Genomic DNA, 26,272 nt, shown 5'->3' with positions numbered 1-26,272 from the left:
AGTTTCCTTTTAAGACCTGCTACGTTCCATGTCACAATTGTATATCCTTCATTAACGCCTGCCGTAATAGGCTTACTCCTCAAGTGTAAATTATTTGAGCTGTCCTCAAGTAAAGGCTCTAATATTGCAGCACTTGCTGTCATCTCAAGTTTCAGACTGCCCCTCCCTAGTTATTTCTTGCAGTTCACTGCCTACATGTACAACCATATTACAATAGGACTTATTATAAACTTCTTGTACTATGGGCAGAGAGAATGACAGCCCAGCCTCTAATGCTGCTCCTTGTGCTATGGCATCGTCGGTCCCTATTAAATTGGATACCTGCCCTATTCCATCAGCTAACACAAGTCAGTCGTTATCTTCCAAAGAATTTAGTGCCTGATATCTGTAATATAAAGGAACATTTATACAGAATGATGATTGCGCTAATGATAATGCTTGGTTAGGGAAAGGGAGGTTGTGAGTTAAATTACCCTGATTCCTACTCAACATTAGGTGCCTATAAAAATAACCCAATGGCAAGAGAGTCATATTGTACTCTCGAGGGGACGGTGGTGGAGCATTCCCTAAGGTATTCTTCACCCAAACGGGGGACTTAAAATTAATAATAATATAATCTCCTTCAAATTTTTTATTCAGAGGGCCTATCCATCTTACCCGTTGCGTTAACAATATCTGGTTAGCCCCTGACAACGGGAAACCGCAGTTGTTAGACAACCAATGCAAGGTTTTATTTTAAAGTGCATCATAATTTTCCCGCTGGTCCTTTCTTAACTTAAGTACATTCACTAAGACTGCCACATATGCCCCACATTCAGGGGGTAAATCAATAGAGGACGGTGTTTTGTTTGTTTCAGAAAGTAAAAAATCCATGTTGTCTGTTCTATTGATATCTGTTGCCGGGGGGTTACTAACCCCTGCAGGTAATTTCTCCCTTTGATCTTTGCCACAATTTAAAAAAGTAGCATGTTTTGCTTTGCTCTGCATTAGATTTTCCTTCAACACTTGGCTATAAGTTTGATTCCCTACAGGAGTCTCTCTGTCTGATTAGTTACATTAACTGTTGGGGGATTGCTACTGCTATCGGTGGCCAAAATTAGATCCTCCCTGCAGATAGCTGTCCTCAAACTGCCCTTCTCCATACTTGCATATATTTTCTCAAAACTACCATGTAATTTATGAACTTCCTTAGCTATATTATCTATTCTATCATGAAGTGGCCTAAGTAGTTCAATTAGTTTATCAAAAATGACTTCTGCAGATATTATATTCGACACATTTTCAGGGGCTAAATCTTTAATTGTATTAGCTAGAACCCCCCGTGTAGGGTATCTCTTATCTTTCTTTACCTTAGAGTTCCCTTGGCCATTTATTTTCTTTTTCTGTGCAATAGTTTTTGGCAGAGGAGGTGAGGGAACGTTAGGGGAGACAATCAATACAATGGGTGTGTTAGAAATACGAGAAATACGAGAGTGCTCGTCTACAGTATCATTCACGTCCTCAGCATCAACAGACCCATCTCTTATAATTGAAGGAAATTCAGAGGTAGTTAATCTTTCTTCATTAGCCAAAATTAATTCATCACTAGACATGTCACCGAGCATTGTACTAAACCCTGTGGACAGGCGTCTCTCCGTACGATTGATCTCTTCTGATAAAGCACTAACAGCTTTAACTAAATATGTATCTATGGTATTACATGTTTTGTCCATCAGGGGTTTATTCGCCCGTCTCCTTGCCATTTTACAGTAAAGCCAATACTCTGTCTTTCACTCTGAATTGGAAGATAATGTCAATAACAGAGTTTATACACTTTAAGCAATTTTACTAAGTCGGTACCTTTCGGCAGTGTTACGTTGACATGTCCAATTGCATGCGGGCATCAGAGAGGTGGCCCAGCCCAGCCTTTTCTGGCCTTTGACTACCTAAGACTGTCCCGCCCTTGTCCCGGGCTTCTCCCGGTGCATCCTGCGTGCGTCCCGTGGGACGAGGTTCCAAACAGTCCTTTATGAGCCTCCTGGCGCTTACGGATGGCGTTTGCGCCGTCCTCGGCGCAGTCAGGGTTGATGGGAGATGTAGTCCCAGTATGGCGGAGCCAAGCCCGGCCAAAGAGAGCGGCGGAGCAAAGCCCGGCCCGAAATACACCCTCAAGCAGGAAACAGCCGCAGGTAGGCCAGGGATCACAGATGGAGACTCGGCGGAGTCAAACCCGGCCAAGCAGAACGGCGGAGCAGAGCCCGGCCAGCGGTTCAGCCCCCAGCAAGATGAAAGGATCACAAGGAACTCGGCCCCAAACAGTCCTTTATGCGCCTCCTGGCGCTTACGGATGGCGTTTGCGGCGTCCTCGGCGCAGTCAGGGTTGATGTAGTCCCAGTATGGCGGAGCCAAGCCCGGCCAAAGAGAGCGGCGGAGCAAATCCCGGCCCGAAATACACCCCCAAGCAGGAAGAAGCCACAGGTAGGCCAGGGATCGCAGATGGAGACTCGGCGGAGTCAAACCCGGCCAAGCAGAACGGCGGAGCAGAGCCCGGCCAGCGGTTCAGCCCCCCGCAAGATGAAAGGATCAAGTTGTCAAATTTGCCATCACTGTCATATAGTAGGTAATGGGAGGAGCACTCATACACACTTCACATGGTGTCTCTCTCTTAGACACACACGCAATGCATAAACGCGCACACACAAATCATCATTCACAGTTTTTTAAGTTCTTAACACAATCGTGGGGATGCTTCCTGATCGACCCTCCCTGGAGAAGTGAGGAGTAGACATGAACACCTCAATTCGAATGGGGGCTGGGGAAGTGGGAATACCCCGATAAAGGGGACAAACAGAAATCCCTCAGTGATGGGGGCAGATGAGAATGGCTCGCACAGCTGGATAAAGAGGCCAGCCAGCAATGATTCAATTGGCCTGCAGGAGGACGGACAGGAATGCTTTTGGATGATTGTCTGGGAGTTGCTTTAGGCCACGGGATGCAGGGGTAGGTTGGTGAGTGTGAGCTCCTTGGGGGCAGGTTGGTTCATTGGAGCCACTGGCAACAAGCTTCATTTTTCTCTCTTCGCGGTTGCAGTCCTGGGCTTTTTTGTTCTCCCACCCAATGCAGTTGGAATATTTTTTTTCTCTGAATAGCAACAGGTATTTTGATTCTGTGGTAACGCCACAGGCAGTCCGTTTCTGGGAACTCAACATATTTTAAGTTAATGTGCCGTTATTTTGAGTTAATGCAATTCTTTTACAGTGAAACCAAAAAAGCCCACTTTCAAAAGGAAACACAGCGCAGTAGATACTCAAGGAAGCATGATGATTTTTATAAGGGTAAAGGCATCCAAGGCAATAACAAGGAACATGCAGTAATTAATGCAATATTTCATACCTTAGCTTTTTTGTTTTTGAGCCCTTTCGGAGTCAAATAATGTGGCAGGTGCGTTGTCAAAAGGCGAGGCGACGGAATCTGCTCAATATCCACTTTTCTCATATTATATTCAATCCAAGGCATTCGATCAACTGTTTCGATGTTTTCAGTTTTGTTGAGATGCCCTTCATGATAAATCGAACTTAGAATCTGTTGTGTCCATGTGGTTCCTTCAATAGTATAATAAAACAGTATGTCATTATGGTATTTATTTATTTTTTGGGTATCACTTCTGGACATCTTTAGCTGTTCTATTGCCACTAACACATAACAATATCTACATATAGTGGGATTTGGATCAGTCCCTTGTTCTTGATTGGATGACTTTCTTGCTTAACTAATTTCTCTGCTCCTTATTTGATAGCGTTTCTCCCTATCAGGCACATGCATCAAACATGCCATTTGCGATTTCTTATTAGCGAAAAATAAGGATTCGCTAATAAGGAAGCGCAAATGCCTATGCATGTAGGAATCGCTGAGAAAATAGCTATTCCTACAAATTCCTTAATTGCGACTTGCAAATTGCGACTTGCAATTAAGGAATGGCTCCCCATTCATTCCTATGGGCATACAGGCCCATAGCAATGAATGAGAGATTGCATGCGCATTTTGCGAGTACCAAGAGGTTCCGCATGCAATTTCAAGGGTGTCAAAATGACACCCTGTTGCACCCCTGAAATAGTGAAATAGTGATGTGCACCCATGTTGCACACACACATGCCCCAAGGGCATGTGTGTGTGCAACATGAAACTAAAGTTCCTTTTTTCTTAAAGTTTTTGCAAATTACCATCAAGTTCGACTTCATGGTAATTTGCGCACCCTATTAGCGAAATCGCTATTCGAAAGTGGTTCTTGCATTACATTTAAGGAATCGCAAATTGCTAATCCTGAAATGCTATCTCAATTTGAGAAATCGCAAATAATTGTGAATCCTCAAATTGCGAGTGCCTTGAACCTTGATGCATCGCAAATGTCCTTTTTGCAGGCGCAAATGGTGGATTTTTGCGAATCGCACAGTTTGCGCTTGCGAAAATGGTTGATGCATGTGCCTGTATTTGTTTTTGACTTGACATTAGAGTATATCTTCCTACCTGTTTTCTGATTGGATGGCTTGTGCCTTTCTACTGCTTGCATTCAGGGAGTTACATTTTAGGTTTTGCGCTGTGCTTGTGAAAACTAATATATTTAATGTACATTTTAAAAGGGCTTACATCCTGTACTTTCTTTTCATTGGTTGGTGTGCTTGCCACTTAATTTTCCTCCATTTCTATTTGCTGTAGCCTACTATTTCCTGTTATTTCTTTTGTGTGATTTTTTTATCAGTGTCCCATGGCTCAAGTACTGTTTCATACGCTCTTGTGGAATTACGTTTTTTAGGTTTTGCCTGCACAGCGCTTGTGCTGTGCTTGTTTTTCAAGTGCTGGCATTTCAGTTAGAAAGATTAATTGGTTAGTCAAAAGTTTTTGTTTGCTATCTGAATAGGTGTCTTTCATTTGTTTGACTTGTTCTCTTGTTTCAGTTTCACTCAGCGCCATAGGCCGCATGCATGTCTTTCTGCAACTTTCATTTCATCCACGAGGCTTGGAGCTCATCGTTTCCAAGCCTCTCTTTTAGCCCTGAGTCGCACCCCCAGTTTTCACTACAAAAACGTGGGTGCAGTGCTCTAAAACCATACAGACTTCTGCTACCTGTGTTTAGGAGTTTCCACTCAGTAGATTGTCTTGCAGCTCACAGTGAAATGTATTTGTACTGACCAAGAACTTCAGACCTAAGACTTACTGGTCTTAGGTGTGTCTTTTGGGTCAATTGCTGACTGATATTAGGTGTGTCTGTAACTTTCATTTCTTCCACGAGGCATGAAACTCATCTTTCTCCAAGCCTCTCTTTCAGCCCTGAGTCCAACCCCTGGTTTTTCATAACAAAAACATAGGTGCAGAGCTCAACCTCATACGGACTTCTGCTACACACATTAATGACTTTCCACTCAGCAGACTGTTTTGCAGCTCACAGTGAAATGTATTTTTACTGACCAGGAACCACAGACCTAAGACTTACTGGCCTTAGGTGTGTCTTCTGGGATAATTGCTGACATCACATTGGTCTCTGTGTCTACCCCTACCTAAAGACACTATAACCCTTCACTTCTTCTTTAGATTGGTGCTAGCTTTTAAATTAATGTGCATCCATTACCTTGCTGGTCACTCTTGGGAAGACCATCCAAATACTGACAGGTCTAAAAGGTAGCCATTGGTGTAAACTAATCAGGCCTCTCCTTGGCAGTATGGTCCCAGGTTAGGACAAACTTTCAGTAGCCTGTAGGGACCCTCAGATGATTTTTTAATTATGCTACAAACTTAAAGATCACTTTGTGGAGAAACTGCAGCACATTTCTTCTATTTGAAGGACAGAGAAGCAGCCATGAGTTCGGCCAGTAGGGATGATGAGCTCAGCTTCAACAGGAGAGGTGCCTCTCCTATGGCTTTCAGCCTTTAATGCTCTACCCTGCTTCAGGGCCCTGATGGGTTCATCGTCAAAGGTGTTGCTGGGGGCACTGGTGAGCACACAAAGGTGGAAAGAGGTGTTGCATTGCTCCATGAGATTAGCCCCAGTGCCACCTAAACTGCATGGACAGGAGACACTTATTTAGAGACACTGGATAAAACATCTCACACTACTGTTGTGGTCTCCTGACTCGAATCTGCAGGGCAGGTACGTTCAGACAAACGTATAACATGCTTCCTATATTATACGAGCATACGATTGTTTACTTGTTCTTTGCACTTCACCTAATCTCCCTCTGTTTGCATGCCTTCAATCTATATTAGGTAATAAGTTCACAGATGGTGTAGATATTTAATTGGGACTGCCTATGATTTGCATGCTTTTTGACTGCCTTTTTGGGTTAGGCTGATGCTTTTAATTTAATCTCTTTTTTAAAAAACTTTTATTGAGCAGAGCATTCGGTTCGAAAATTACATGGTATACTAGAAAAAGCATTTTCATTAAAACCAATTTCTACAGAGAATCTAAATGACAGCCGGACAATACATAAACACAGCAGCAGCATTAAGGAAAATTCCTAATACATCTTAAGTGCAATGCCAATAAAGTGCTAGTGCCATCTTATCGCCTAAAGCCGACATAAATACAACGAGGATCTGTGGCTATAGCAGTTCCTCACAACATTGACAACAGTGCAAAATGCATTCTATTAAGTGCTAAAACTATTAAAGTGCTAGTGCTGCTAAAGTGCGATTAGAAAAAGTGCTGATGCATTTTAGTAACAAGCTGCTACATTAATTTACCAACCCTGGTGCTATGATCTCTCTTTAAATGTTTCCAGTTCATTGAAAAACTTCCAATTTTATTCAAATGTTTTAATAGCTCCTACCCTCCTAGCATAGGCTTCCTCAAATTTTTGGGTTCTTTTCATTTTGTTGAACCATTTCAGATGAGAAAATGCTTCCCTAGATTTCCAATTCTGCAAAATTAGAGAGCGAGCCACCATACAAGAAATAAAGTCTTTTTCGGGTTCGGATAGTATCTTTTCATCTCTACTGATACCAAACAAGGCAGCTTCAGCTTCGAGCAAAATACTCTTACGGACTGCTTGCCCAATATCTGAAAAAACTGCCTCCCAAAAAAGTCCTGAACATGCAAAAAAAGTATGGTGCCACCCGCCCTCCCCATCTATTTGGCAGCGAAAGCACCTATTTTCTGTGCCTGGAAATCTTTTTTTTTTAAGCGGCCGGAGTTAAATAAGAAAGCCATCATGATAAAAAGGCCATCCTTTTAAAATTTGCGGCACACAAAGATTTACTTCCTAGAAGGCACATAGACTACCATTCCTTCCCATCCAGCCTACATCCGGTCTCCCGAGTTATTTTATCCAAGTGTGTCTCTATCACGGAAGCCTGTCCCTGCTTGTGTAACAGCCTATACCAGTTTCCCACTCCTTTAACATTGGCCCCATAGAGGGCTACCACAAATTGGTTAGGGGTGCCCAAAATACCACTGGTATTTGTTAGCAGATGAACAACGTGTAAATACTCAAGAAAGGTCGTCTTCTGATGGCCTTCCGCCTGTGCCGCTATTTCTTGCCAGGAGATCGGCCTATTTTGAATTATAAAATGCCTTAACTCTGAGAGTCCACAGCCTTCCCAAATACTTATATGTCTACATTGCAACTGGGGGCCGAGACTCGTACATTCTCTTAATTTTAAATACTGAAGACCAGATGAGCCCATCTTTTTAAAAAAGGACTGGAGTCTAAAAAAATAATCTTTTAAAGTCTTATAACATGTCTTTTTTGGAAGTTTAGAAGTTTTTAAAAATACTGGGGTTAGTGATCCAATATCTTGTGTCATTTTGTCCATAAAAAAGCTGTCGCTAGTAAAATTGGATCCCATTAATTCAGACACTAAATCTAAAAAGGCGGCCTCATAATAAGTTCTCAGGTGAGGCAGCGCTAAGCTCCCTTGTACTATGGGTAATTGGACCACGTTCAATTTAACCCTCAAAGCTTTCCTACCCCAAATGAATTCCCTGAGTAAAGTATCAATTTCATTAAAGTAGGACTGATTTTTTTTTAATCGGGACATTAGAAAATAAAAAAATGTGCAGCGGGAGTATGGACATTTCAATCAATGAAACTCTACCCTCTATCGATAGGGGGAGTAATGTCCATTGTTCCAGCAGCTTTGTGATCTTGCCCTTCATTTTTAGATAATTCAATTCAAATCACTGATGATACTGATTAGATACATATATCCCAAGATATCTTATAGGATCAATTTTTGTTGCTTGTATCTTTAGACAAGGTGGAAAAAAGTTCAAATCAGCATTAAGAGCGAGAACCTCCTTTTTATTGGCATTTAGTTTGTACCCGCCTATTTGCTCAAACTCTGAAAATTCCCTCAGAGCTGTTTCGAGGTTCTCTCTATCGGGAGTCAGATATAAAATAATGTCATCAGCAAAGAGTTTTAGTTTAGTCATACCAGGTATCGGGGGTTGGATAGCAGCATTAGTTCGTATTTTTAAAACCAGAGGTTCTATAAAAAAAGTAAAAAGTAATGGCGAAAGCGGGCAGCCCTGCCTGGTTCCGCGGTTTATATTTATGGTTCCTGCACAGTTTAAGTTAATTATGATCTGGGCAGTGGCCCCCTGGTAGATGTTGCATAACATATTAACTACTTGTGCAGGAAACCCAAACCGACCCAAGGTGAAAACCAAGGTTTTCCAATTCACAAGGTCAAAGGCTTTCTCCGCGTCAACCATTACTATACTGGCCGGGATTGAATTTGTATTGAAATGATCCAACGCATGAATTAAAAACTGGGTGTTGGTCGCCATTGATCTACCGGCAATGAAGCCGGTGTGATCTCTATGGATTTTTACTTGCCGCCCAAGAAATAAACGTTCTGCCCATACCTTCATCAAGAGTTTATAGTCAGAATTCAACAGACTGATAGGCCTATATGAATTTACCTCTTCAGTCGGTTTATCTTCTTTAACAAAAGAAACAATTATTGCTTCTTTAAAAACATCTTGGACTTCGCCACCCTGTTTAACAAAATTAAATACATTTTTCAACGTGGTAGCAAGTTCTTTTAAAAATACTTTATAAAACTCGATACGGAAGCCGTCCTGCCCACAAGCTTTTGCCCCGGCTGTTGATTTAATAGCTGCTAAGATTTCGGCAACCTCTACTTCCCTTCCTAGTTCTCCAATCCGGCTATCTGATAGCTTGGGGACATTCATATTTATGAAGTATTCCTGGATTTGCTCCTCCTCCGCTAAATACTCAGAGTACAGCTGATGAAAATGGTCCACGAAAGTCTGTGAAGTATCTCTACTGTTAATTATTTCTTGACCAGTACGAGGATCTAAAATTCTGGTTATTGTGGCTGATTCTTGTTTTTTCCTAGTGGAATTTGCCAACAATTTACCGATTAACTGACTTTCTTCGTAGAACCTCTGTTGGAATATTCGTGTGTTGCAAACCTCTTCTAAAGTGAAAAAGTCCCTCAGCGCTGTTCTTGCCTGCACATATAGATTTGGAAGAAGCTGAAGTTGGAGAGCATATTCCCGATCTACTTCAGTTTGCAATTGAGTTATCTTAGTCCTCCGGGTATTGGACTGGGCGGCCATATAGGCTATTATCTGTCAACGGGCTGCTGCCTTAAACCCCTCCATACTGAAAAGGGGGCAGCCGTACTCTCATTAATCTGGAAGTATTCCAAAATCCATTTTCTAAATCCCTGAACCCAATCCTCATTTTTGCAGAAAGAGACAATCCAGCTGCCACCTGGGACGTTCCCTACTTCTTCCCTCAAGCACCATTTCTATCCCAACATAAGCATGGTCTGAAAAAGAGTTACAGCCTATGCCAGCATCTTGAATCTGAAGGGATCCGGAGGTGAGAATTTTTTTTATTCAAGATGCCGTCCGAAAACGGTGTGAATAGCAGGTGTAGAATTCCTTGTCTAAATTGACTTCCCGCCATGGGTCCACCAATTGATATTCTTGTATAATAGTTCCCATTATTTTTTTTGTATTTGGTTTTAGTTGTTTTTTGTTTTTATTCGAGGTATCTTTCCTTATATCCTGTATGTAATTAAAATCCCCACCAAATACCACCTGTCCGGGGGATCCTATCAGTAGATCATTAATTTGAGTTAAGGGTACAATGTCATCGGACCATAATAATTTATAAAATCTAACGTTTTACCCTGTAACTTAGCTACTACCAATAACCACCTCCCATGAATGTCCCTATGTACTGCATGAATTCCCAGGGAAGTTTACTAGAAAAGTATATTGCTACCCCTCTAACCGAAAAACCCGAAGATGCAAAAAAAAACTTTCGAAAAAATCTTAGGTATAAAAAGTTTTGGAGAATTAGATTTCAAGTGTGTCTCCTGTAAAAACAAAACTTGGGGATTTAATGAGGATAACCATCTAATAAGAGCGCCATATTTCATTTTATTTAGTATGCCATTAGTATTGACTGATAGGATCCTACATTTACTGGTTTCCATAATTGACCCTTTCTTGTGTCTTACTTATACCTATACCTTCAGAACCTTCTGCTCGTGCTTTTTTTCATGCTGTGCCTCCCTTCCCACCCCTGAAAAAAATTACCCACCCCTTGAAATGTGGGAAAGGCCCGTCTGTGCATGCTTCCCACATTTCACCCCTCCCATCTGGGTGTCATGACATTACACCCTGAGTGACCCTGCTAACCCCATGCCTCCCAACAATACGAAAAAGAAAAAATAATCTAAATTTGTACCATAGTCTACACGCTAAGTATAGGGGACCCCTTTTTTCATTTACCGAAAGGTTAATCTAAATAAAAACCGATTGCAACAATATTCTTAATTACAATTGACAGTGGTCTATCAGTAGATACATTTCCTAACCAACCCAGCAGTATCTCTAAAGAGGTCACCCTTAATATTGCCATTACTACTGGTAGCTCTATATATATCCCAATATTCAATATTCAACCGCTCGACCCTGCTGAAATCTTTTAGCAAAGCCTGGGCCTCTTCACGGTCAGAAAACATAAAGAACTTATCTTTGACTAAAACTCTCAGTTTTGACTGCTGGGCGATTGATGCTTGCGCGCCATGAGCTTTAAACAAATGCAAAATTTCAACAAATTATTTTCTCCTGTGAGCAGCAGCAGCAGTCATATCGGAGAATATGTGACACTTATTAGTCTCGTTCACAAAAAACTGTCTCTGCTGGATAGCTTTTGTCAAAATCCTCTCCTTTATACGGAAATCTGCAAAGTTCAGCAAGATAGTTCTTGGTATCGTGGAGCTTGGAAAAGGTTGCACTGGGACTCGGCGGGCTCTTGTAATGGTGAGGTCGCCTTCAAACTCAGGCAGTACATGCTGTTTGATAAATGAATTTACCCATGGGAGGGGATGGCAGCCTTCTATCCCTTCCGGAACCCCGACAATCCGGAGGTTGGACCTCCGAGAGTGATTTTCAAGCTCCTCCAGTTTATTCTCGAGGTAGTTCTTCCTTTTGGCTGCCTCTTTTGCCTCTCCCATAGCCATATTCATTTGATCCTCCAATACAGATATTCTAGCTTCCGCTTCCTGCAATCTAATGGGAAGTCCGGTCATTGCTTCTTCAATTTTTCCCAGTCTCTGATGCAAAGGAGCGATTTCCATTTGCTATGTTTTTTTCATTTCACGGACCTCTTCCAGGATTAAATTAAGCATGTCCCTGATGTCTAACTGGAAAGCCCCCCTGGTCTCCATATTCTGACAGGAATTGCTTAGCAGACCATCAGTTCCAATACTCGTACGGAGCCGGCGCAGCTTCTGGCAGTGCTTGTCCTTGAGCTCTCAATTGAGGTTGAAGCTGAGATTGTGGCTGAGGCTGGGATAACATCCGGCTCACCGAGGTATCCATCACAATCCTTCTGTCTTTATCTGTCACTTCTTGAGTCAAGGAATTTAACCTGGGCATAGTTTTTCCCACTACATTCAAAGAGCTTACAAGTATAGAGGGCGCCGTCGAAACTTGTGCTTGAATTGGATCTTGCTGTTGATGCTGAGCTTCTAAAAAATCGCTTTCAAAATTTCGTTGAGTTACAGCCTGATCCTTAGGAATCAACCGAAGCCGCCGTCGTATCAACAATGTTTTCACAAGGCAACCCAGTACAGGTCGGTTCAAGGAAAGGTGGAAAGGGAACGAAGGATTTTCCATTGTTTACAAAGAAAACCACTCTACAACTGTCACAGTCCTCTTCATCAACCTCAAATTGAGTTTCTAAACCATCGAGTGCTTCACCACCGGGGTTAGGATTGGTCCCACTAGGATCTCTAGAAGAACTGATTCCTAAGGATCAGGCTGTAACTCACCGAAATTTTGAAAGCGATTTTTTAGAAGCTCAGCATCAACAGCAAGATCCAATTCAAGCACAAGTTTCGACGGCGCCCTCTATACTTGTAAGCTCTATGAATGTAGTGGGAAAAACTATGCCCAGGTTAAATTCCTTGACTCAAGAAGTGGCAGATAAAGACAGAAGGATTGTGATGGATACCTAGGTATTTCAAGATCTTGAGTTTCCTGACGTTAAATCTCAAAACACCCCCACGGCGATCCCAGCCATCATCTGGGAAAGTGCTCCTCCCCATCACAGGCGTTGCTCGGCTCCCCCAGTGGCCGCCGGAAAAGCGCTGTCCCCTCCACACCTTTTCAAGCGCTACTCGCATCGCAGGTGCTGCTCGCGACTGCCAGATATTCGCAGTCATGGGCGCCCAGCAGATAGAGCCTCGGAGGGTTCACTCCATACCCTGCTTGAGCCTGACGCCTGACACCTGGGACGCCTGAAGCCTGCTTCGCCGTTCATAAGAAAATCGCGGCAGGGATCACTCGGGACGCCAGCCGACTGCAACGTCCCGGGTGCGAATCGCCATGTTGGGGGTGGGGCAGCAGTTACCTACGGCTATCTGGAGGCGTGGTTCTCTGGCATGCTGCTCCACGCTTTTAATTTAATCTCCTTGTGCAACCACGCATTTCAAGCGTGCTTGTGAGTTGTATGATTTTTTTGTTTCTCCAAAGCCTTTAAACTAATCTTCTCATAGTTTCTACAATGCCTCTTTCCACCTCCTAAATCACAACCGTACTAAAATATGTTTCTCACATTTATATTTGAGAGCGTTGTGAACTGCATTTCATTTTAGTCAAATCCTCTGCCCTTCACCTAATATCCCCACTTTATATTATTACCACCAGTTACTGCACAATTTTTGCCTTTCTTAATAAACAAGTCATAACACTTATACGAAGTTTCATTAACTTATATTGCACAACTGCTCACCAAGCTAAGACGTACAACAAAAAATGACTTATTAATCAAATAGAAGACACTTATTGCATTTACCGATGCTTGCTTCTTTTAGCACCACATGGCAATACAGGTGTGTAGGAAGCATGGATGAAATAGAGAACCATCTGTAGCATTTGGTAGATCAAAATGTATACTTATTTAATCAGCAAATGGCTATTTTACCATTACCTCAGCACTTCACCTCTCCAAATGTTTTGAAAGATTCATAACTGTACATTCCAAGGTTGGTAAACACTGAGTGCACCACAAGAGTTACAGAACACCAATACATAACACATTCCACAATATCAAGATACTGCACACAGCCTCTCTAATACATTACCAAAAGCTATCCCTGTTAAAGCAAAGCCTGGGCTTAGTCTACCTAATATCTATTGGCTAATGAAAGTTACAATACATATTAAAAAAAAAATGGAATTCTCTCAGGTGTCCTGCTTTTAATCTTTCTCTTCCTCGTGCTTTGATTCTCACATTTTATTCTCTTCCGAGAGGATATGACCAACCACTCTCTCTGGTCCTCCCTTGGAGCATGTCCAACCTGGACAGCCTAGTCTCACCTCTCATCACCACAACCACCTGCTCATATTCCACATCTTGGAAGTCACTATACTCATTGGACTGGAATATTAGAAACAACCTTCTTTGTGCATAGTGCTCTTGATCTTTACTGTATCACCAACCTTTACATGAGTACACCTGGTTGTTCACACAACTTTTCCTCTCTCTCACTTTGTTCTCTTCCATTTCTCTCCATTTACAATGTTCTGTATTTAAGTCACCACTTCATTTATTTGCCAACTTGGGTTTATTTGGGTGTTAGGCTTCGTTTGCCTGAAAATACCAATAGAACATTATCAGTGGTAGAGTGTGGAGTTAACCTATACATTTCCACTCCAAACTTTACTTCTTCTCTCCAATCTTTCCCATTAGAATGGGAAACATTCTATGGTTTCAGCATCCTAATATTATACCTAGTACAGAGGCACTGTTAAGTAACTCAATCATCCTGTTGATTTCTGTATGGTGTAGGGAACTCTTTTTTTATGTCAGATTGCTCTTTTATCTAAGAACTCCTCCATTTCCCTAGACATAAGTTGAACACCTATCAGTTAACATTGTGCCAGGAGTGCTTTCTCTGCTGAACTTCCTACATAGAAATCTAATCACGGCCTGTGTTTCCACGCTCATAGCATACTACCGGAAATCTGGTGCATATATCAACCAATCAAGTATATACTGTTAACTGTTTGTTGCATATAATCGCCCCAAAACGTCTAATACCACATCCTCCCACAGTTGACTTGGTGACCTCTTTGCCATCACTGATTGTTCCCTGGGCTTGTGATTTTATTGCTACTCGCACATTCTTGCACTCCCTGACAGCTCTTTGCATCTGCGCATCAATACCTGGCTACCAGTGGCTGCGCCGGCCTCTCTTTGGTTTTGGAGATAGTTTACTTCAAAACACTCTGTGGTATTAGCCTGGTCCCTTAAACAGTAGCCAATCAGCTTCATATAATTGATATTTGGCTCCCAAAGTTTATTTCACTCAGTACTTATGCTGTCCATTTTTCACCATCCACACCTTATATTTCTCAACAATTCTTACACACATCGCCTTTGTAAAATTTATTTTTAATTGTTTTTCTTAAATTGTTCCTTCCATTATCACACATACATTGAACGTCTCTTTTCCTCTTTCATCTTCATGAATGATCTTCTCACCATGTGACGTAACCAGACTTGAGAGACACCCAGCCACACTATTCTTTGATCCAGAAAAGTACATGACCTCAAATGAAATTCCTAGAGATCGACAATCCACTTACAGATCCTAGGGGCTCATTACGATGGCGGGGGGACTGCCACCACCGAGCCAGTGGTGGGAGTCCCTCCGCTGTCTGACTCCCATTTCCCCCGCCACAATAGGATGGCGGGGGGAATCACTTAGTGAACGCGGCAGTCACAAAGACCACCCTCCATGCTTCCGCCATGTCAATCGTCACAATTGCCTGGGGGAGCGGTCAGCGTGTGTGAAATGGCGGCGGTGCCTAGCAGGCACATCCCGCCAGTTAACAATGCTGGAGTCAACCAGCCTTTCCATGGCGGTTCCACCGCCAAGGAAAGGCTGGTGGAGGCTGGGTTATTGGGCCCATCGTGGGCCACCTCTCTGTGAGGGTAGGGTCTATGTGCACTGGGGGGGTACCCGTGGTACCCCCCTACATTTCCATGCACAAGGTGGCAGGCACCGCTTGGCATTTGTGCATTGTGAATGGTGCTGCAGCCAGCAGCACTGTGCGGAATGATCAGGGGCCTGGATGCGCCCGCCATAGTGGCGGGCACATCCTAATACACTCAGCGGGACCGCTGCCTTACCAGCAGGCTGATGTCCACCCGCCATCGTAATGAACCCCCCAGTTCTTAAACAGTAAATTTCTTTCTTTGTAAACACCTCTTTTAGCATCTTGTGGTCTGTCTTCACTATAAATTTGTAATCCCCGAACGTTTTAAACTTTCTCTGACAGAGTACCTTCCATATGATCCCTTTAACAAACCCTGGGCGTAGTTTGCGAAGTAGCACTACGCCTAGCTACGTGAAGTGCACTTCGCACTACGCGAAGCTTCGCAAACTGCATAGTGCACTGTGCAAGATGCTGTTTGCACTGAATGCACAGTGCCGGATGCTTCTCCGCACTGTGCAATCAGTGCAAACTGCATCTTGCACAGTGCAAGCGGTCGTTTTCTGCCGCTCAAGTAGATTTCTACTCGAGCGGCAGCTTTCTCAACGCGGACTGGTAGTTTCTCAACGCTAGGGGTCGCGAGCATACGCGACCACTCGCAATGAGAAACCTGACCTCCCCGCGTTGTGAAGCTCGCTGGGAGGTTTATTTTCCACGCTCGAGATCGGCAACTTCATGTTGCTGATCGCGAATGAGGAAAAAGTCTCGCCGGGATGTAATTTTGCTTGCTCGCGGTCGCCAACTTGGCGTTGAGGACCGCGAGCAAGCAAAAAATGACCGCTGCACTACGCTACGCGTGTTTGCACTGTGCTACGTGCAATTCGCGTAGTGCAAAGTAGCACAAACGTCGCAAACTACGCAAGCGTAGCGTAGTGCTTTGCCCAGGCTTACCTTTAACACAAAAAAGCATAACAGCTTTTTTATTTTCAACATAAGTTGCACACAATCTTTTCACACTTGCATTAGGTATTATCATTGATAAGCCTTGGGATCAGACCCATGAAGACTAAGAGCATGCAGCAAATACTTTTTTATGCCTGAAAAGTCTTTACACTCTCCAGAATCCATATGACCATCACATCTTTCTTCAGATCTTTCTCATGTCTTTATTCCTATCAGCAAAATTATGAATACATTTTTTAAAATATTCTGACTTGTCTTAAAAAAACACTAATTCTTCTCCTTGTTGAAATCTTCAGTTTCTGTGTGGTCCTCACTAATTAGGGATTCAATTTTTTTCCTTGACTGGTGACATTGTGACCCAAATAAGACATTTTGTCACAATGAAACGTGTACATTTCCCGCTTCAACAAGTGTCTATTATTAATCTGTTTAATACTATACTGCAGCAAAATTTGCATGACATAAGCATAATGTTACTTAATTTTGGTCATTTTAGTTGTGATTTCCATACTTTCACTGGTATGCCACATAATTACATGCCATTCATCATAAAAATGTATTGTTAGCACACATGTACAATGAATATTACAAAACGCAAGCAGTTGTTATTCGTTATGCTTGTGTTTTTTCAGCAATTTTGTTATGTGGAAGGTAACCCGGGCGGAGACCTCCAATCTGCCCGCGGAGTGTGCGGAGATTTGCCTACTCCCCGTTCCATGGAGAATGCGGAGTAGGCAAATCACTGCACACTCCACGGCAGAGCGGAGTTGGCCAGCCATCGTCTCAAACCCCCCTATTAACGATTGATTAAAACTTAAATAAAAAGTAAAGAAAAACCACTTACCTTGGCTGCGGCGTCCCCGGGCTGCCCTCCTCTTCATCGCTGTCTCTGGGGAAAAATGCGCATGCGCGCACGCCCGCACTTGTCCGCACATGCCATTTCTTGTGAGAAGAGATTTACCTACTTATGGCGGACATGTCCCCAGTGCTCCTGGCCTAGGGGGGGGTACGTACGGGTGCAAAACCTGCTGCAGAGGCATCTGTAGAGGGGGCCACACTACTGCAGCTGCTGTTTGTGTCAATAGTAACACAGAAAAACAGACACTGCAACTTGCAGAGTACATTCAGTCACCCATCCTATACAGGAGCCTACATGTTTGCTGAAAATGTTTAAATCCGACGTTCTAAATACATACGTAGTATACATGTGTCTATATATGCATATATAGATAAAGATATATACACATCCATTCAAAGTCAGATTTAAACATTCTATATATGTGCGCACACTCTTTACAACTGACTTTTGCAGGTGGCCTCACCCATTGTATCTGTGGCCTCGAGTGTGCCTCCGTCTCCCTAAAAATCACTTTGTAGATGCCACTGACAGTTGGTGGTGGGAATGCCAATAGAACTGCATGCTAGGAAAGACTTTTAAGGGGATGTTTGATGTATTCTGTATCTGCTGGGCCCTGACGAAGGAACTGTTGTCAAAGGTCCCACTCTCAAACGCGCGTCAGCGCTGTTTTTAGTCTTGAAATCATTCTTGTATTTTGTGTATTGTAACTGTTTTTTGTAATACAGTGTGTTGTCGTGTACAATCTATGTTTTTCTCATTTGGGTTATGTATGGTATGATTGATGTCTGTGTGGTTTGTGGTGTCATATTGTTGTTGTATATTTTTTGTATAGCTTTGTTTTGGAGTTGCTGTATTTGAATTCTGTACAGCCAAGTTTTTTATATAAATGAATTTACATATAAATTTTTAAAAAACGAGACTTTTTGATACAATACGAATTTATAAACAGTTGTTTTGTGGGACAATGTTGCTGTCTCTTATTTAGGATGTATTACCTATGTATTAATTAATCGTTAGGGAGAGGTTTTCGTTATTGTTACTGGTTTGTTCCCTGCCCTCCTCTCCCTATATTAAGTACCCCAGGGACCCTCTTTAGTTTTTCGAGTATTCTGTGCAGGAGGCAGGGTATTTGCTGTGGGTGTGAGGAGCCATGTTCCCACAGCAGGAGGTGTGTGAGGGCTTTGTGGCTGAGAACGCCCACGTTAGCCAGTCCCTGTCAGAGGGCTTGTAATGGGGCTGCAGCTGCCACGGAGCTATCTGGCCCGTGCCACTGCCCCCTTTGCTGGCTCAGCACTTCTATAAAAGCAGTAGATGCCCCACGAGACAGTGTTCTGTCCCAGCACCCAGGTTCCGCCTACTCCAGGTCTCATCCTGATAGCACCCGCTAACATCTTCCATCATACCCACCCCTCCCATCTAGCACAATCACCGTGCACAACCAGGTCGTACTCTCCAGACCAACTGCACCCCAAACCACCCCTGGACCCACAGCTCGCAGCCTGCACATGTATCCAGCCTTGTAGCACACCAGCACAGGACCACACCTCAGCATCCCTGCATCATGGCTACGTGACAGCCGGCACCCCCACGACTGACCTTTGGACATGCCCCGCACACACCTATCACCTAATATCGCACCCTCAGCAGAGTTTATCACAGCCTCCATCACCCCTACACACCCCGTCTGCACTCACTCACCCACTCTCACAGATAGGCACGCGCTGCACGACAAAAAAAAATCCAGCACACCCTTTTCTCCCAGCACCTACATACCGCACCTTATTCCCTCATACACCCAACATCTCTGTACCACAGCCTTATCACAGTTCAATAACCCTCTTCAAACGATTTAGCACTCACCACCATAACACCGATCAGACCTCAAAGGACTATTGTGCTAGGTTTGTTGGGCACCTCACGACATGTAGTTTTGCAGGACAACCGAACTTCTGACTACCTAAGACTAAGAGTTCGCGAAACAGCAGAAGTTATTTTTAAAAGCATAGTTGTCTCACAGGGATTGGCCCAAGTACCAAGCGATCACGAAGCCTTCCCTCAGGCTAGCATAAGGCCAATCAAAGAGACAGTCAGTAGCAATCATTGTGTTTCAGGCTTTAGCAGTTTAAGTAAAAGATTTTCAGTGATGACTTTGAAACCATTAGAGCTAGCTTCTTTTTTTTCTTTTTTCTCGTGAGAAATGCGCATGCGCTGGTGCGCGCGCATGCGCAGTTTTCCAATGAAGAGGAGGAGGACAGACCGGGGACACTGCAGCCAAGGTAAGTGGTTTTTCTTTACTTTTATTCAAGTTTCAACTAATTGTTAATAGGGGGTGTGGGAGGCGGGTGGTGGAGTGGAGTTACACAGAGTTTGTACTCAACTCCGTGCCTTTCCGCGTAGCCCCGCTATGCCCATTATGCTCGGGGTTAGTGGAAGGTCTACTAGTGTTCACAATGAAGGCAAGGGCACATTTCACACAAAGATATAGCCTTAATTGCAGGTTTTCCATTTGGCATAATTATGGGTAATTTTGCATCATTCTTTCAAAACTTTTCTCAATTACAAAATTGCTAATTATGTGAATTTCACACATTCCATTCAATAAATGTCAAAAATTATATGACATCCTTCATGTTGTATATTAGTGGCATCAAAAACTAAGATGTCATCCTACTAACTCTTTACCCCACTTGATCCTCTTAGATTAGATTAGATAAGAAGTTTATAAAGTACCTGGTTACTCCAACGGAATGTCCCCGCGCTAAGAATTCTTCCTCCTCGTCAGTAAGCAAAGACTCCATCAGTTGCATCACCGTTAAGCGGCCTAGGATATCCTAAAAACAAGTTTTCAACTTCCTACGGAACATCACTTCTGAGGGCTGCATCCTGGGCTTCAGCTGCAGCTGGTTCCACATTTTTGCTGCAAGAAAGCCAAACAATCTTCCTCCCAACTGCGCTCTTCGCACTTTCGGATAATCAATCTTGCAGTACCCATAGACCTAAGATTCCTAATAGGCCTATTAGGTGTAATCAAGGGAAACAGGTAGGTAAGGCCTTTCTCATTTAAAATGCTTTGACAGAAGCATAACGCTTTAAAAGTCACTCTGTCCTGCACAGGGAACCAGTGTAATTCTACAAGAGCTGCCCCTAAAGGGGAGCGTCTTGGGATGTTAAGTAACATACGGGCTGTGGTATTCTGCACTCTCTACAACATTCTCATTCTACCTTTTGTAGCTCCAAGATTTAGAACATTGCAGTAGTCCAAGCGGGAAACAATCACCGCCTGGATGATGGTTTTTTTTGCTGCCCGTGGTAGCAAATCTAGAATTTTACGCAGAGTTTTCAGTATGCCAAAGCACGTGCCGGCAAGGGCTGAGATTTGTTCATCAAAAGACAGTGTAGTGTCAAACCACACCCCTAGGTTCTTTATGTTAGATTGAGGGACCGGGGTCAACCCTATTTCAGGTGGGCACCAAGCATGGGACCAGATAGAATGTTGTTTGCCTACTACCAAAATGTCAGTTTTACCTGCATTTATTTGCAAACAATTAGATTCCATCCAGTTTGCCAGATTTACTAGACATGCTCAGAGCTTAGGAGCGGCCTCAGCTTCATTCTGTTCCAAAATGATAATCAGTTGAGTATAATCGGCATAAGATACTAGCTTACTACATCTGCTAGAGGGCGCATGTAGACATTAAACAGGATTGGACTTAATGCTGAGCCCTGTGGAATCCCCTGCAACAGGGATTGGGTCTCTGACTTGAAAGGCAGCTAGAAAACTTGAAAGGGCCGGTCTTGAAGAAAATGAGTGATCCAATCCAAGGTACTACCCCTAACTCCAATGTCCCACAGTCATTCCAGGAGAAGGCCCTGGGTTACTGTATCAAAGTCAGCACTCAGCTCCAGCAGGATGAAGGCTGCCATCTTACCTTCATCTGTGGCAATTTTCATTGATTCTGAGGCTAAGAGCAAAGCAAATTCAGTGCTATACAACGGTCCAAAACCAGATTGAGTCTTGTGTATCACAATATTTTCTTCAACAAATTTAGTCAATTGGAGATTGAGAAATATTTCCGCTATGTTAGTGGAAAAGGAACCAAGGATACAAGTCTTAAATTTTCAGGGAGCGCGGGGTCCAGTGAAGGTTACTTCACAAGAGGAACCACCATGGCATGGTTCCAGTCCATTGGAACTAGCCGCGAACAGAAAGAAAGATTTGTATGTTTCAAAAGCACAGGAGCAATGGCTTCCTCCCCTCATAACAGCATGTTAGGGGGAATAATATCTGTGGGTGAACCAGATTTTACTGCTGAAAAAAGCTGAAGTGTGTCCCCTACAGTAGGCCCTTGTAAATTAAACAGCCCTTTATGCCCTTTATGCGATAATTCATCCGCTGGGGGAAGACATTTAAAGTTTCTACTGGCTTCTGGGAAAGTGGCATAGATTTCATCAATTTTACCAGCAAAATAACCGACCACTTGGTTACAGTATTCTTTGGAAGAAGACATTAATACCATAACACTGACAAGGGAAAAGAGATTTTTAACAATAGGAAAAATCACTTCTGCAGGGCCCCTAGAAGATTCCATTTTATGCGAGTGAAATTCCAGGTGTATTCTCCTAATCTGATTATAATAGTATTCTAGATAAACTATTTTGTCCTCGGTCTGATAATTTTTCCTCTAACGACGTTCAAGTCATTTGCAGTCTTTTTTTAAAGCTAGCAATTCCTCCACAAACCAGTCTGCTGAAGGATTGTGGCAAGTGCCATTACAAGATATCAAGGGTGCTAAGGTATCCAACAGTCCCGTAATTTCAGAATGCTATTTGTTTATTGCTCATTTGTTGGCCGTCTTAATTAGATCTATGGACTAGAGAGGCTCCAAAAATTAACTCAAATGGCATTCTTTAGTATCTGAAGATACCACATTAAGGGGCCGATTCGGATTTCCGCCGGAAGGGCACCGAACGACTCGGAACGTGTCGGCCGGATTCCTTTCCGACCGAGCCATTCCGATGGGCTCGGTCAGAAAAGAATCCGACTCGGATTTCCGGATGGCTGACAACAGGCTCGGAGAGCCCGTCCGCTGTCCGGAGATCCTTCAGTACTCCCCCGGCCGCCTCTTTACGACCGAGGGAGTACGATGGCAGTTTTTCAGTGCCTTTTCGTGCCGGAAAGGCAGTCGTAAACTGTCTTCAGGGGCCCCCATGGGTGCGAGGCTGCTGAATGGCAGCCTGGGGGCACCTATGGTGCCCCTCTGTGGATCCCTGCACCCGGTTGCAGGCACCCCTGCTTTTCACAATGCAAGCATGCATTCCGCTCGGAATGCATGCTTGCATTGTGAAGTATACGAGTGCGACCGAACCCTGTTCGGACGCATCGTACTTGCAGGGCCGTAACCGATGACAGCAGGTCAGTCAGTCTACACATGGCGGCCCGGCCGTGCCGAGAGACACCTTCGCCTGCAGGGAGCAAAACGTGACTTCCAGCGGGGCGAGGCTTGAGTCTCCAACTATGTGGGATTCTTTGGCACAGCGTTCCTTGTCAAAAAACCTGTTTGAGCGCAAAGCAACCTACTCAAGGTAATCAATTAATCAAGTACAATATAACAAAAGAATAATGGAGCTTACTTAAAGTCAGCAGTGTATGCGCATTGTGGACTTCAAGTCCCATAAAGCTTCAGATGGACTGTGCAGTAAGCAAAGGCCCACTGAGGGGCTTGAATTAAATAAAAGGAACCGGATATGAAAATAATGCGTACATCCATTTTCTTTTGTGCAGCCCAAGATGAAGGGGCATGGAAGCCTTGAAACGCGTCGGCACTTTTAAAGACTTGTGGAGTGTGAAGGCAGGCTACAAATCAGAGCCGGATGGCGGAACGTCTGTCGAGTGCTCTCGGGATGCTTCAGGGCAATTGTTTGTTCTTATATATATATATATATATATATATATATATATATATATATATATATATATATATATATATATATATATACCATATGCAACTGCTCCCAGTTGAAGACACCACACACAACGTTTTGCTTTCACCTTTTATTGTCTGGGAGGCAGCAGCAGGCTAAGAAACATCCATCACAGCATCGAATAACACCATGTCTGCCATACGCGTTTCGGATATGTTCCTTGTTCACTGGCTGGCGTATACGGGGGAAAGGGGCAGCTTTGCTGATTTTAAACAGATGGTTTCAAGTGGTGTTCCCGCCCCACTGGGCGTGTGCTTGCTAGGCACTCTGGGTGACGTAGTCCTTGGCATAGTGCTGTCCATAGTGGTTGTTGCTTTACCTTCACCTCCCCAAATATAATCCCGTTGGGTCGTTGTGCGGAAGAGTCCCGCTCGCTGCTTTAGTGACGCCTACTCCAAACAGGTACGTTGTTCCGTTGTCTGTGCTGTTGAGCACACGGACCTGCTTTGCATACAGTGGGGTGTCCTCGTGGTCAGAGCGGACCACAAATATTCCATATGCAACTGCTCCCAGTTGAAGACACCACACACAACGTTTTGCTTTCACCTTTTATTGTCTGGGAGGCAGCAGCAGGCTAAGAAACATCCATCACAGCATCGAATAACACCATGTCTGCCATACGCGTTTCGGATATGTTCCTTGTTCACTGGCTGGCGTATACGGGGGAAAGGGGCAGCTTTGCTGATTTTAAACAGATGGTTTCAAGTGGTGTTCCCGCCCCACTGGGCGTGTGCTTGCTAGGCACTCTGGGTGACGTAGTCCTTGGCATAGTGCTGTCCATAGTGGTTGTTGCTTTACCTTCACCTCCCCAAATATAATCCCGTTGGGTCGTTGTGCGGAAGAGTCCCGCTCGCTGCTTTAGTGACGCCTACTCCAAACAGGTACGTTGTTCCGTTGTCTGTGCTGTTGAGCACACGGACCTGCTTTGCATACAGTGGGGTGTCCTCGTGGTCAGAGCGGACCACAAATATTCCATATGCAACTGCTCCCAGTTGAAGACACCACACACAACGTTTTGCTTTCACCTTTTATTGTCTGGGAGGCAACAGCAGGCTAAGAAACATCCATCACAGCATCGAATAACACCATGTCTGCCATACGCGTTTCGGATATGTTTCTTGTTCACTGGCTGGCGTATACGGGGGAAAGGGGCAGCTTTGCTGATTTTAAACAGATGGTTTCAAGTGGTGTTCCCGCCCCACTGGGCATGTGCTTGCTAGGCACTCTGGGTGACGTAGTCCTTGGCATAGTGCTGTCCATAGTGGTTGTTGCTTTACCTTCACCTCCCCAAATATAATCCCGTTGGGTCGTTGTGCGGAAGAGTCCCGCTCGCTGCTTTAGTGGCGCCTACTCCAAACAGGTACGTTGTTCCGTTGTCTGTGCTGTTGAGCACACGGACCTGCTTTGCATACAGTGGGGTGTCCTCGTGGTCAGAGCGGACCACAAATATTCCATATGCAACTGCTCCCAGTTGAAGACACCACACACAACGTTTTGCTTTCACCTTTTATTGTTTGGGAGGCAGCAGCAGGCTAAGAAACATCCATAAAGCGATGTAAAGCAACAACCACTATGGACAGCACTATGCCAAGGACTACGTCACCCAGAGTGCCTAGCAAGCACACGCCCAGTGGGGCGGGAACACCACTTGAAACCATCTGTTTAAAATCAGCAAAGCTGCCCCTTTCCCCCGTATACGCCAGCCAGTGAACAAGGAACATATCCGAAACGCGTATGGCAGACATGGTGTTATTCGATGCTGTGATGGATGTTTCTTAGCCTGCTGCTGCCTCCCAGACAATAAAAGGTGAAAGCAAAACGTTGTGTGTGGTGTCTTCAACTGGGAGCAGTTGCATATGGAATATTTGTGGTCCGCTCTGACCACGAGGACACCCCACTGTATGCAAAGCAGGTCCGTGTGCTCAACAGCACAGACAACGGAACAACGTACCTGTTTGGAGTAGGCGTCACTAAAGCAGCGAGCGGGACTCTTCCGCACAACGACCCAACGTGATTATATTTGGGGAGGTGAAGGTAAAGCAACAACCACTATGGACAGCACTATGCCAAGGACTACGTCACCCAGAGTGCCTAGCAAGCACACGCCCAGTGGGGCGGGAACACCACTTGAAACCATCTGTTTAAAATCAGCAAAGCTGCCCCTTTCCCCCGTATACGCCAGCCAGTGAACAAGGAACATATCCGAAACGCGTATGGCAGACATGGTGTTATTCGATGCTGTGATGGATGTTTCTTAGCCTGCTGCTGCCTCCCAGACAATAAAAGGTGAAAGCAAAACGTTGTGTGTGGTGTCTTCAACTGGGAGCAGTTGCATATGGAATATTTGTGGTCCGCTCTGACCACGAGGACACCCCACTGTATGCAAAGCAGGTCCGTGTGCTCAACAGCACAGACAACGGAACAACGTACCTGTTTGGAGTAGGCGTCACTAAAGCAGCGAGCGGGACTCTTCCGCACAACGACCCAACGGGATTATATTTGGGGAGGTGAAGGTAAAGCAACAACCACTATGGACAGCACTATGCCAAGGACTACGTCACCCAGAGTGCCTAGCAAGCACACGCCCAGTGGGGCGGGAACACCACTTGAAACCATCTGTTTAAAATCAGCAAAGCTGCCCCTTTCCCCCGTATACGCCAGCCAGTGAACAAGGAACATATCCGAAACGCGTATGGCAGACATGGTGTTATTCGATGCTGTGATGGATGTTTCTTAGCCTGCTGCTGCCTCCCAGACAATAAAAGGTGAAAGCAAAACGTTGTGTGTGGTGTCTTCAACTGGGAGCAGTTGCATATGGAATATATATATATATATATATATATATATATATATATATATATATATATATATATATATATATATATATAAATATATATTATCTACTGGCGGTCGCCAGTAGATAGTTATAGTTAGGACCGTGTTTCCATAGGAAATCTCAAAATTCTATTTTGAATAACTTTGGCGCCGGTTGACGAATC

General features: G+C 44.0%; 1 protein-coding gene across 1 annotated transcript in view; it reads right to left on the bottom strand.

The window, feature by feature from the left end:
- LOC146817857 (amine sulfotransferase-like) overlaps positions 1 to 26,272 on the bottom strand; it is a 627,446-nt gene that overhangs the window by 380,488 nt on the left and 220,686 nt on the right. Inside the window, exon 3 of the mRNA XM_085611340.1 lies at positions 3,373 to 3,581. Coding sequence (XP_085467466.1) covers positions 3,373 to 3,581 — 209 coding nt within the window. The remainder of the gene's footprint in view (positions 1 to 3,372; positions 3,582 to 26,272) is intronic.

This window comes from Triturus cristatus, chromosome 6 (genome assembly GCF_964204655.1).
Source record: "Triturus cristatus chromosome 6, aTriCri1.1, whole genome shotgun sequence".
Lineage (NCBI taxonomy): Eukaryota > Metazoa > Chordata > Amphibia > Caudata > Salamandridae > Triturus > Triturus cristatus.
Note: the sequence above shows the minus strand (reverse complement) of the source record. Positions and strands in the feature narration are given on the sequence as shown.